Source organism: Panulirus ornatus, chromosome 29, assembly GCF_036320965.1.
Source record: "Panulirus ornatus isolate Po-2019 chromosome 29, ASM3632096v1, whole genome shotgun sequence".
Lineage (NCBI taxonomy): Eukaryota > Metazoa > Arthropoda > Malacostraca > Decapoda > Palinuridae > Panulirus > Panulirus ornatus.
Window position 1 is genome coordinate 8,502,035 of NC_092252.1, and position 14,481 is coordinate 8,516,515.

At 48.8% G+C, this 14,481-nt stretch overlaps 1 protein-coding gene across 2 annotated transcripts in view; it reads right to left on the reverse strand.

Moving 5' to 3' along the window:
* LOC139758060 (uncharacterized) overlaps nucleotides 1-14,481 on the reverse strand; it is a 113,644-nt gene that overhangs the window by 26,005 nt on the left and 73,158 nt on the right. For both annotated transcript variants that reach the window (XM_071679126.1, XM_071679125.1), the window contains exon 3: nucleotides 8,841-9,017. In XM_071679126.1, coding sequence (XP_071535227.1) covers nucleotides 8,841-9,017 — 177 coding nt within the window. The remainder of the gene's footprint in view (nucleotides 1-8,840; nucleotides 9,018-14,481) is intronic.

A 14,481-nucleotide genomic window follows, 5' to 3' on the forward strand; every position in this document is an offset into this window, starting at 1 on the left:
CATGATCGACAGCTTTCAGATTGGCGCTCTTGTGGCACGCGTGTGTTGCCGTGTCTTCAGCCATTCCGTGTCTCCGGATAACCTTTGCGGCCGGGACACCCACAGTGACCCGTGTTCCCTGCGCATGATCATCAACAGTGCGCATCACGACCTTCCTTTTTGGCCCAGGGATCCGAAGCCGTGACAGTTCCCAGGGGCTGAGCGTTACTACCCCCTCCCACCGCCCCCTCTCGCGCCACGGTGTTCGTTCATGGTCGTTTAGAACTACCGTGGATGGCTGGCCGTCCCATAGCTTAAGGTATTATATCACTGGCCGTCTTGATCGGCTCGGCTTCACCTTCTGGTAACCAAGTTATTGTCCTCACGACGTTATTGTAGCAGCGTTTGGTCGTGCCCCCTGGGCGTAGTGGTTGCCACGGATAATGGTCTGTCATGGTCCTCACGAGATTCTCATGGTCCTCACGAGGTTCTCATGGTGGCCCGGAATTATGAGAGCAATATGGGTGGAGCGAGGCACCCTCGTTGGGGGAGGTGGGTGAGATAAGGTTGACCTCCTGGAGGAAGTGGGTAACCCTAATCTACGTATCGAGTTGGCATTCCCAGAGGGGGTTGTGGTAGCCCGTCCCAAGCGTTGGATGACGTATTGACTTACCTAACCCTCCTTGTATTGAAGTAACACGTGATGATCACCTGAGGTACATAGAACTCCCTGGGGGAAGAAACGGGAGAGTCTGGATTCATCTGTCCTGCTTTCATTTCTCCTGCTGGTTCATTTCTTTGTGTTTGCGCTTTTTGCGCTTCTGTTTTGTCCTGGGGCTTGGTCGAGCTTTAGATGTGACAAGGCAAACGAGACTGAGGTTGAACTTGTACCTCTTTGTATTGAAAATTAAGGTGAAAAGGGCAACGTACGCAAGACTCGAAAGGAATTACTCCCTGGAGCGCAGACGGGAGAGGTATAGCATCATCATCTATACCTGGAAATTCCTGGAAGGTTGGGTTCTCTACTGACATACGGAAATGACGTCCTACTGGTACGACAGGCATGGAAGACTTGTAGAATACAACTTCTCCAATCGAAAGATGCTATAAGTAAAAAAGACAGAACGTCATATACATCCGGGGCCCAAGACTCTTGTACACCTTGCCAACTATCATCAGAAACCACATGGGATACATATAAAGTAGCGAAGTTTAAGACTGTCATGTACAAGTGATTGTTAAGTGTACCTGACCAGCCAGGTGGTGGGGGCTGTGTGGGCCTGCGGGGTGCGGCCTCTAACAGCTTGCGTGGTCAAACAACGACCCAGTCCAGCAGCCTTGGGCCCAGCCCGGGCTGGTGGGGGTAAAGACCCCAGAAGACTTCACCGGGCATTCACGTTCAAACCGTCTTTCACAGACACCTATTTAGCTCACGTCAAATTAGGGTCATGAGTTACCGTCCACTCAAATTAGGGTCACGAGTTACTGTCCCCACGTGACGCTCGTTATCAGACCGTTGATAACTAATGGTATATAACGTACATCATAAGCTCGTGTCAGGCTCGTTAATTGTTGGGACAACTAAGGTTGTGGCAGTGGCAACACCATAGTGCCTCTCCCTCAGTGTGATTCAAGGCATTATTTTCACGGGACGAAATTCTTCCTCGTTCTTCCTCAATGATTGCTCTGTATTACCACCCCGGCGTGCATTGATGACTTCCAGTTTTGTTTCGCCTTGTGATCCTGTTGCTTATACAGTGTTAGATATGCGGCTGACCCTTATAGATATAACGTGAGAGAATCCAACCGTACATATTAACAAAATGCCATCAGACTGACTTACATCTACAGGCTGTATATATGTCATAGAGGAGAAGGTACGCCCCTGTTCTCAACCTCTGAAGGCCGCCGTGGACCTAGAAGAATGGCAGCAGCAAAATATAAGACTCGTTTGTTTATATACACACACGACCGGAAGTGGAAAATGGTGTAATTACCCTACCGTGACATGGCATGAAAAGTCCTTTTCTTGAACGTAGACACTCAGAAATCTAGGCCAGATGAGGGCATGGCTAGGGCTGGAGTATGGTGACGATGGTGTTGGAGGGAGTGTAGTACAATATGTATGATGAGAGCGGGCGCCGGGGGGAGTACCTTAATGTCAAGTATGGGAGGGCAGGAGAGGGAAGGGGTCGGTGCCGGCCTCTTGTGCACGTATAGACGTCACTGATCAGTGTGTTTATTTTTTTTTTGACCACCTAGACTCAGCGTAGGGGTAGGGCGACTCACTGAGGAGGATGTCCTCGGGTGGTGAGGCGATTGTACTCACTGGATGACGCTTATTATGTTACGGTGTGTCATATAACGTCTGTAATATAATACCTTTTGCCTCGCTACAGCGCCCTTGATCGTGAGTAAATCCTGTTGGATACTGAGTGTCAACTGAGCGAGTTTGAAAGCAGATCTGTGACTCACACTTACCAGTGTACTCGGGAGGTGTACAGGACAACACACCAACGGGTTGGGTCACTAAAAAACGTTGATACCGGGATATGAATTTGTCAATGAATTACGGCGGTGTTGACCGGCTGGTAACGCTGACCCTGGGAGATCACGCCCGCGTGGATGGCTGTTCACCACAGATTACCGGCGAGGTAACACTGGTAACGCACAAGTCATTCCGGGTAACGCACAGAGGAACACAGGTGAGGCGCGGGTCATTACAGGCGAGGGGCGCGGAGCACACTGAGGTGGTGCCGCTGCGATACGTACTGTTACTACTGGTCGATAGTGACGCCGGCCAGGCACGCCCGCGCCTCGCACACGCACCAGATCTGCCATACACTCCCACGCCCATCACGCAGGACACCTGCCATGCACGTTCCGCCCACCTGTCATGCCGTGGCCTTAAATGCACCTCTTCCGCCTGTCATGTTACGTCCTTTCAATGCACATCCGCATCTGTCATACTGCGCCTTGCCATGAACATCCGCGCATGTCACGCGCGCCACGTCCTGCCATGTATGTACACCCTCGCGTGCCATGTCACGCTGCCCCTAACCATGCACCCTTCCTGGCCATATCAACCAACGCATCTCTCTCCCCTCCCTCAACCCTCCCTCAACCCTCCCCTCCCTCAACCCTCCCCTCTCCCCTCCGTCAGTGTTGCCTGCCACCCCCACCTCCAGGTACTTGTGTTTCACACCATTTCTCTCGTCCTGCTCGTTTGTCTAGGCCTCAGCAGACTGACTCTTGTTCTTCCTTCCCATTCCTCTCCTTCCTTACTCGTCCTCTCCTCCATTCATACTCATTAACTCACCCAGTTTCCCTCCCCCTCACAGCCACCTCTCCTCCCCTGCATGGTTGCCCCCGTCCCCACCAACCTCCCTCCCCCAATACATCCATTCCCCTCCGTCATGCGAACCCACGTTTGTTTCCTTCCCCATCAAATCCCCATTAATCCCATTCCCTGCTGCTTGTGCTTGTACAGTCACCAGGTCTTCGTCTCCGTCACAGGACCAAGTTGCCTCTGCATTGGGGGTAACACCACTTCATTCCTACACAGAACAGCACGATGGCGCCGTACATGGAAACCTTGAGGTAGAAACGTCTGAGTTCCAGGAACACAGGCGAAACGGGAATGATAAAAGACGACACCTGGCCGTAAGGCGAGGCTTGTGATAAAAACCTTAAGAGATAGTAGCTAGTAACATGAGCCCAACTCTTACACTAATAACCAGCAGGCGAAGGATACCCACCGGTTCTAATTAGTCTCAGGTAACACCCAGCGCCAAGGTCACATGACCCACTCACTCTTCAAGGTGACCCGTGGAATGCTTCCTCGAGACGCGATCAAGCGAACGCGCACGGTGGCTTCCCAGGGAAAATAGTTTAACCAACTTGATAACGGTAGAATTATATGATGAGACGAAGAAAGAAAAAAAGGCCGCAAAGCTTTTAGAATCTATTTTATACGACTGAGGAAAATATTGACTCCAGGCACACCAGTAGCAACTTCTATCCCGTGTTGGCCATGTTGCTGGCCCGTGTTGGCAATGTTGCTGGCCTGGGGTTGGCAGTGTTGTTGGCCCGTGTTGGCAATGTTGCCGGCCCTTGTTGACAATGTTGCCGGCCCTTGTTGACAATGTTGTTGGCCCGTGTTGGCAATGTTGCTGGCCCGTGTTGGCCATGTTGCTGGCCCGTGTTGACAATGTTGCTAGCCTGGGGTTGGCCATGTTGCTGGCCCATGGGCGGCCATGTTCATGTGCTAGTGTTCACGAAGAACCACGATCCCCCGTCACGAGACTCCATCTGCATCAGCACATCGTTATCTGGAGCATGATAAGAGAGGCCACGACTTCCACACACAGCTTGTGTTGTGACCTACACACGCACACACACACACACACACACACAAGTTGTGGTATTTATATGTTGCCAAGTGACTGCTGGTGAATTAATTCATTTTCACGTTTTTAAAATCTCTATAGAGATCATGGTTAATTTTATTCATAGCTTTTGGTTACTGCATAATTTAGAAAGATATTGAGTGGCGCTGATATATATATATATATATATATATATATATATATATATATATATATATATATATATATATATATATATGCACACACTGTTTGTTGAAGACCAGTGCATATTTAACCGCCAACCTTTTTTCTCAGTCACACGTTTTCTTCAAATAAAATATAAGGTAAATGACCTGTATCCATATCTTCGCTGTATTTTTGATATATTTGAAATGTTTCGGGCACACACACACACACACACACACACACACACACACACACACACACACACACACACACACATTGCTTATCATCAATCGTATTGCATAAGAAGACTGTATCATAAGGAGAGGGAGCTCTACACTCGTAAGGTCCCATCTCTTGTGAACGTTCTCTGCTCTGATGCAACTTCTTAGTGAATCACTGTCCGCATTAACAATGTCCTCGGTCATTGTATCCCACTTATACCCTGAAAGTACTTCTTTGTATCTTTTCTTTCAACAAGATCCTCGCTTGATGTCATGCCATGTCCTGTGGTTTGCTACGTCCCTAAATCTCTCCTAAAGAACTGTTGACTGTTGCCACGTCATTGATGTGTTTTAAAAAAAACTTGGAAGGTTGTGATTAGTTCACCCTTATGTGGGAGTTCCACAAAGGGCGGAGGGTGCGGGGGCTTCTGGGGCGGGAAGGTAAAGGTACACACACACACACACACACACACAACACGGGACTAACTTTCGCACGCGACTTTCTCCGGCCGAGGTCAGTCACACACCCAAAGTTTCCCCCCACCCGATGTTTGTCCCCTTAAGCTCTGTGTTACGACCCTTGAGCACGACGGTACGACCCTTGAGCACGACGGTACGACCCTTGAGCACGACGGTACGACCCTTGAGCACGATGGTACGACCCTTGAGCACGATGGTACGACCCTTGAGCACGACGTTATGACCCCTGAACACGACGGTACGACCCTTGAGCACGACGGTACGACCCTTGAGCACGACGGTACGACCCTTGAGCACGACGGTTGTAACCTTTGAGCACGACGATACGATCCTTGAGTATGACGGCCTGACCCTTGGCCTGATTCTTTGATTGTCAAATCACATCATCGTACCCAAGGGTCATATTATCGCGCTTGAGGAGTTACGTGTCCCCGGGGACCCGTGCATAAGTTGCCGAACGCAGACCTCCTAGTGCTCCCTCCTCACAGATGGAAGTCTGGCCATCACACCAGGTTAATACTTCCCTGAAACATACCCTGAAAGTCCCAATGACCTTTATCAAATACCCCCTGAAACACACCATGAAAGTCCACATGACCTTCTCAACTCCTCATCAAATGTTCTAAGTCAAATGTTCTACGTCATCTTCCCCTCATGTTCTGAACACTCTCACGTGGTCTGCTTCACACTTGACATGCTTCACCATCACGCACTTTAATTTTACCCCCACCACCTCCTCCTCCTCCTCCTCCTCCTCCAGTCTCGCTCAAGTTTGTGCATCATAAACCCTGACGCTTTCTCTGGATGCTTTCTCTTCTTCCTGCAGTCCAGAGTTGCAGGACCCCATCACGCGCTCATTAGTTTCCCAAACTAACTAGGTTTTCCCCTATCACATACTCCAGTTTCTCCGCCAGGTTTCCCCATCACACATTCCAGTTTCTCCACCAAGTTTCCCCATGAAACATTCCAGTTTCTCCTCCAAGATACTCCATCACACACTCCAGTTTCTCCGCCAAGTTACTCCATCACACACTCCAGTTTCTCCGCCAAGTTACTCCATCACACACTCCAGTTTCTCCGCCAAGTTACTCCATCGCACACTCCAGTTTCTCCGCCAAGTTACTCCATCACACACTTCAGTTTCTCCGCCAAATTTCCCCCCAACAAACACTAGTCCCTCCTCCCCCACCTCCCTCGGGATGTCCACCGTCACGCCCTTGATGTTTCCTCGTCACACCTGAAATCCTTTGCTCTCGGTACTTAGTCTTCCCGTCACAGGACTCTAACAGTCCTGTCCTACGCTGCATATTACTCCGTCACACTGCCTGGGTTTCTCCCCCCCCCCCCCCCCCCGTAACACATCCAGAGCTCCCACAGTCATAAGCTGCAGACTGCTGCGTCACGCTGTCTAGCTTTCCCTGCCCAGACATCCTCAGTTTCCCGTCACAAGATTCAGATGACTCCCTCACACACACACACACACACACACACACACACACACACACACACACACACACACACACACACACACATGCGCGCGCGCATCTCCCCCTCCACCTCCTCCAACCCTCCTCCTCCTCCAAGCTTTCAGTTCACATCATTACTCCAAGCAGCCATTAGACAGCTGCGTGTCATGGCCGTTCCTTTGGTGCATGAATGATAGCTGCTCAAATGAGAATTCTTCTTCAATTATCATTCCTCTAGAGTTAAATGTAATATCTCCTTGGTGTTCTTTCAATGCTGTGTAGATGATTTTCCCATGAATATTACCCACTAGCGTTCGATAATCTGATAATGTCACTGGACACAAACATTCATTAATCACGTACGAGTTTGTGAGATGTTGGGACTTTATTGTTCGACAGTTTAAGTATCATTGTACGATAATGATCGATAATGTATGGTAACTATGTATCCATGTACGATAAGAGGATATGAGCGTACCGTGTACGATAATTATCTGATTGTAATCACACACTATTCACTATTCTGTAAACCAGTGAACAATAAACAGGATTTGTGTTACCAGACGTCACAGTGAATAATCAAGGACATTGTAATCATACGTATTTGAACCATGACATTGATCATCTGTTCAATAATCAGGGTTCGATAATGCCGTAACTACAGTTACCTGTGTATGGTAAGCAAACACTAACTAGTTAACTAAACTATCTACTTAATCGCAATAACAACCTTTAAATGATCAAATGGCATATGCACGAAGTGACAGAAGGTCGCGATTGTACAACAGTGTGTTTTATACAAAGCGCCATGATTAACTGTGAGTGACCGGCACACACTGAGGAATATATATATATACATACGATGAGTTGCAGTAACGGGTGAATGGGATTATTCGCCACGTACAAGAGAAACGTTGCTCGGCAGGTTCGGGCAACGGATGTGTGTGTGTCACGCGCCAGCTGGCGCGTCTGCATCTTACACGTTGGGAGGAGATGACGTGTCTGGCTAACCCGTGTTCACGTTTCGTCCGTTTACTCTCACCGTATGTATGGCTACTCCTCCTCCTGCAGTCTAGTCATACTCGAGCCACAGGTCTCCTCCCGCAGTTCAAAAGTAAGATTAGGGATTGTAGGAAGATTAGAGAGGTTATAATGCGTTACCGTTAAGGTGTTGTGACAACCTTAGGATCACTCTGCTGCCTCTGGTGGAGGATGCTTCCACTGAGCTACTAACACCACTTGCGTATGAGTTCTGTCACTTACGATTTGCCAGAGCCATTGAATATCACACAGCTTTGGTGGACATCTCTTGATCTATCACTGACACTGCTGGCATTATCGGTCTGCGTCTGCATGAGTCAAGCACCACGAGTTGAGCGAGTGGTCAGTCTCCGGCGAGGCAGCGTCACTGTCAGCGAACGGAAAAGGAGTGCAATCTCATCTAAGAGCTTCTCACTATGAAGGCATCCATCATATTCCTGGTGCTGATTGTAGCGCCACCTCAGAGCTACCGGGACCATCTTTGAAAAGAGGCCGTTGGGTCGAATGTTGGAGAGTAACTGATGCTTAAGCCAGTATGATGTCTCACATTTCATTAATAATCACATTAATCACAATGATTACGTGGGAAGTAAGATGGATTCCGTATTGATTTCTCCAAATACAGCGGATCCATACGTTGCACACGTCTTCTAGACTCGTATAAACCTCTCCTTTATTGCTTGTCCATGCGAGTCCTCGTTCCCCGCAGTACACAAGGGAGGCCACGCAAAACCCTCAGTGCGTCACTTTTGAAAAGACCGATGATAATTTGTGGGAGCCGGACGTGGCTCAAGGCTGTGGAAGTCTTGATTGCGCTTTATAGGAACTGAGGGCTTGGGTTGATGCTACTATGTTCCAGAGGTTCCCTGCAAGGGGGAGGGGGTTGCTTTGACGTAACCCTTTTCACACTGAGTTGTTAGAAAGGTTTCATCGACGATCACGAATGACACGACCGTGATTTCAGCACGGAATCGGCATACTTAACTGCTCTAACATGCATGATGATATGTGTTTTGAAAGACTAAGTACCCGACACAACACACTCACAGAGAAGGATTCCATTTGGCCAGTGGAGCCCCAGAGAACAATGATGGTTTTACCTGATAGAATCGAGGTACTGCTTTTCCATCCTGAGGGCGGTCTTGTGTTGGCTGCTGGAGAAGGATCGGTATGCGGAGCTCTGTTCTGTCTTGTATTCCATCTGAGCATTTTCGTCGAAGAAGGCGGTGTGCTGCCAGCGGCGCGCGCCGGGCTGCGAGTGGGGACATCGGTGCCGCCTGCAACACACAAGCAAGGGTTAGGCGTGGGAGGACCAAGGTGGGGGCGCGGTGAGAGAAGCTGGCGTGGGAGGCAGAGGAGGGGCGTGGACTAACCCTACTAAGAGACCAGATGAGTTGGAAGACAGGGAGGGAATGAGAGGTGTTGGAGGAGGCTTGGAGGATACGTTGCTCCCACAGACTAGAGTAGATGATGGTAACTTGGAAGAGAGAGGAGACGCCGAGTGACCGGCAGAGAAGTTGGCGTGGAGGGTAGAAGGGGCGTGGGTAGCAGAGGGAGCGGGTACCTGGCGTGGTGGCCTAGACCGAGCAGAAGAGAGAGACAGAGAGAGGCAAGCGCTGCAGCTGACTAAATTTGGATGTCCAGAAAAAGGAGTGTGGGATGAGAGAGAGAAAGCGTGAAAGCCTTCGGAGGTGAGTGGCACAACACGATAAGAGCAGATAAGGCAAATCTATTCATGTTGCAGGGTAGTAACTGGAACGTAACGCCAGTATTCAAGGTCTTGGTGTATATTGCATTCGTATTTTGTGCCTGAAAGCGACTATGGACGGAGAGGTGCTCAGTGCCAGATAGACCTTGAGGAAAAAACATGTGTGACCAGGTGACGAAGTGCAGATGAGGATAATGTATACAGCTTCATGGAGGTACACATAATTGGAAGACAAACATGGTGAGGGTGACACAGATATACAATGAATGCAGAAAAGGACCTGGATAGTGTTAACACATTTGACCAAAGAAGGTAATTTATCAGTTGTTTGGAAATATCAGTATTGGGGGTAAGACGAGCAATATATATATATATATATATATATATATATATATATATATATATATATATATATATATATATATATATATATATATATATCATGAACATATGTGATAACTGATATTTTTTGAGAGATTATAAGGTTTTCATAAAAAACATACCTGAAACTGCAAACGTAATTATGACCTTCAGTCTCATTGAGTCATAGAAATGTATATAATGGAAATAATGTGAAAAAGGGACGTAAACATTTTGAGAATGGATTCATGATGAAGATGGATTAAGTAAACATTAATGACTAGAAACATGATACAGTAGAGCTGTATTCTGACCCCTAAGGTTTGCTTTCATGTATATGCCTTTTCAACATAGCGTGGCAGAGATATGCATGGTTTATTTAGTTGACATGAGTTAACCGAAGGATAAATGCAGATGATGATGTTACGAGCAATATACAGTGACCGAGAAAGCTTTAAAAAGAAAAAAGTTCTTTGCAGTTATATATTATACGTGGCATATATCGGCCTTCAGTCCATGAGTAATGTGAGTGTAAATAGAGACGTTGATCTCGCTCGGTGAATGAACTTAGTGAGCAACATGCGATAAGTTAAGAAGAGCTTGTTTAAGTGTTAAGTGTGAAGAAGAGCTCGTGTAAGTATTAAGTATTAAGAAGAGCATGTGTGTGTAAGTCCATGCTTCGGTATAGCACAGTGGGCAGGGAGCTCAGGATGTGTCTGTCGTGCTCTGAGGACGAATATACCTATTCCATCCCATGACAATTGGGAATATATATATATATATATATATATATATATATATATATATATATATATATATATATATATATATATATATATATATATATATATAATGTGTGTGTGTGTGTTCATAAGCTTACAACGTTACAAGTGTAAAGTGAGGTGTTGGTGTACTTTTACACCTCGTTGGGTGACATTTGCTGGCTTGGCCGCACGCCCAGCGTAGCGAGAGAGCCGTACCCGGTGGTGGTAGCAGGTGTGTGTGTGTGTGGGGGGCCTGGAGCAACCTTGGCCAGGCATGGTCCACGAGCTCCAACAATGTACCGGTGACCTCTGTTGCCGCGGCGGTAAAGTGTGTATATAAAAAAAAGGAGAGAGATACACGTCAAGGGAAAGTTCGGGGAGTGTGTCGGAGTCTGGTCTGGAGGAGAGTGGCTGGCGGTCATGGGCGCCAAGCAGGCAGGAGCAGCAGCAGCAGCAGCAGCAGGAGCCATGAAATTATGCACGTGTAGGGAGACGAGCTTGGAAACTCCGGCAGGAGGGAGGAGCTAGGGGAGTGGGAGGGAGGGAGATACTTTAATGTATTGTGGTACTCATGAGTTGGTAGTGACGTCAGTAGCTCTGTGCAGGAGACAAGCACCAGCACACACACACACACACACACACACACACACACACACACACACACACACACACACAGATACATACATACATACAGGCATGCTTTTGCTTACCCCTACACACACGCACACACAGACCTTACTTGTATATACCTTGTAGGACATAAGTACCGTTCTACTCGTCACGAAAGGGTAGAGGTAAAGCCCCCGTGTGATTGCGACGCCGCAGGAAAAACACTTAACCAGTGGTATCCTGTGGTGGGGAGCCACGCTCCCTGAGGAAGCCCCTCCCAGCCACTTGGTAAGCGGATTCCTCTTTACAGCGGGACGTAAATCCACTGAGGTTGATCATAACTTAGTCATCGCGATATCCCTCCTCCGCGCATGCGTGTGTGTGTGTGTGTGTGTGTGTGTGTGTGTGTGTGTGTGTGTGTGTGTGTGGAAGGGGAGGATGTAGGGACAAAATAGTGTAACGATACATCGTAAAGTGCATGAGGTGTGCTCACAGCTGATCCTCCTCCGCCTCCTCCTCCTCCTCAACGGTGCGTCGTCCACGTACGAAGTGATCACGTACGTAGTGATCAAACTTCTCTGCCACGGACGATTGCGCTTCGCATGTGACTCATGCGCTCTGCGTTCAGCAAAGCGTATCGGATGAGGTCGTCCCACTTAATTCTGCCACTTTCTTGAAGAAGACGAAGTCAGTAATCGTGAGAAACCGTGTGTGTTTGAACCGGGCGAAGCTATGACCAAGGAGGACCTCTACGAAGGGCGGGTCTTATCTCGAGCCTTAGAAACAAGAATGGCGAGTCGAATGCCACGTGAAACTGGCGTAGTCGATAAGTTTTCATGAATGATTAAGATTAATGAAAACAATCAGTCCAGTGAGGCGAAGACTGCGGGCACGGGGGATCTAGCACACGGCGGACCGCCTCTTGCACAACACCCGCTCTGACCTTTGGCCAAACGTAGAGGGATATCTGAGATCTCTTCCCTGGGCTGTGTGACGGCCGGCGACGCTGGGCTGATGTATAATGAGGCGGCGGTGGGAGGTTCTGGTGGTGGTTCGCTCTGGTGTATATGGTGATCGGCCAGGAAGCCCCTAGAGGTAGACCTGCTTATGTGAGGCACCTCCGCGGGTCGTGGATGCCTCAACGACGCACGCCACCTGGGCGCCGGCCAGGCCGGTGTTTTGAGTGTATGACGCAGGAGGCCCCGGGCGCACTTTTACAGGGGTGACGAACAAGCTGGTAAATGACATCAGTCATTCAGGTAGTCAACGAGCATATTATGTTGTTTGTATGAGGTACGATCAAGTGGTGATGGGATATAAGTGAGGACCGCAGCCACCCACCACTCCCAGTATGATCAGCACAGGACGCCAGGCCCTACCTGGGGAAATGGTTCCCAGCGGCGACCTCGCTTCCATACTCAAGCGAGACCGTTGACCTCTACGTCTAGACTGACCCCACTCCCCACCTTCCCCTCCTCATCTCTCCTGACACCCATTCATGAAGATGATACACTCCCTAACCAGGACTAGAACCCCAGCTCAGTGACCTGATGATTTTATATGTCATATGATTCAATTGATATATATCGCAATCATTCTACGCAACTGTAACTATCTCTGATTCATTTTCCAATGCGTCTTACGTTCATTCTAGACCTTCGTCGACTCAACATTTCGATCTGGGACCAAGAAGCATTGTTGCTCCCTTGATTAATCAGGATGGTTAGGGCCTCGGGGCCCCCGCAGGCTCAGGCATTCACCACAACCTGGCTAGTCAGCTTCAGTTTACCCCGGAAGTTTACGAATTTCTCCCCCGGACTGTCCACAATGTTTCCGATACTTTTATTAACGTTTCTGATCCTTTGATACACAACCTGGGTGTGGTTCCCCGCGTGCGTTTACTCTCTCAATTTCTGTCGCATTGACTTCGGCTTACTTTCATATTCGTTCTTCGTAACCCACGCTTTGTTTCTATTAGTCATTTCTCCATCGACCTATTTCTCCGATTAACAATTTCCCTCATCCACCTGCTTACACGATGACCCACTCCGGGTATCCGCTCAGTGTCTTTGTCAGCCATTTCTCACCCACCCACTTTGACTCACGTATCGTCTCTCTCTCACCTGCGCCTGCCATCCCACCCACCAACTGTCCCCGTGAATCCCTGAATCCAGTCCAGTGTTTCTCAGACAGGAGGTCGGGAGCCGTCTGTGGTAACCTTACAGAATCTCTTTCCCTTCGGAGTCCTCTAGGTGTCTGAGTGTATGTATCAACTGTGTTATCAACTCCAGATTCCAGACTTTTTCTCACCCCAGCAGTAGTAGTAGTTATTAATGGGTCAAAATAAATCCCCAAGCCTCTCTCTTATTTACATCTGTCAACATGAAAGCGGGTCGCGGTGGACGTCGGGAAATTCGGCTGAAAACCACTGTTCATCTGTGTCTGTCACCCATTTCCGTCACTCACCCAGTTTCCTTGGCAGTCAGTTCTGTTACCCATCCAGGTTACTTGTTATGTTAGTTCCGTACGTGCCCCCTGGGGATCTTGGTCTCCCCTGGGGCGGCCCCACACGTGCCTTAAGTGACCGTGGCTAGGCGTTCCCTGTGGCCCGGTGCTGTGGCCCGTGGCCGCTGGCGCTGTGCAGCAAATGGGTTTAATGACCCTGGCAATCAGGAGGCCCAAAGACCAAACGAGAAACCAACGGGTGGGAGGAAGGGGAGGGGAAGGTGAGGAGTATGGAAGGTACATGGAGAGAAGAGAGAGAGAGAGAGAGAGAGAGAGAGAGAGAGAGAGAGAGAGAGAGAGAGAGAGAGAGAGAGAGAGAGAGAGCTGTATCACAGCATCATGTAGCCGCAGGAAGGTGTTTGTCCCGTGGTTTCTGAACCACTCGCGATGGAGTGTGTCCGTATCGACCACCACATTGAACGAAGCAGTTCGTTCGGGGCATAGCTACTGTGGCTTCATTACCAGCATCATCACGGTGATCGAGAAGGCTGGGGTGTTTGTGCCGTTGCCACGTCGGTAAAGAGGATTGTTAAGCCCACATCGAATGTAGCTCCTCACTCAGCTCGATAGGGTGATGAAACGTAAGTTTACCTCGTTCTGAATCATCAGTTAGAGCGGCCGTGCTTGTTGAGGGATCTGGTCTAACTTCGTAAGGTCCTTGGCAGCTCTTACGCATACTAACTACTACCCCGAGCAGGTCGGCCAGTTCACTCTCACAAGTTCCTGTGCTGGGTCACGCCCTCCCCATGAGTACTTAACTGTAATTCAAGACACGGTGTTCCGTCATCAAGACAG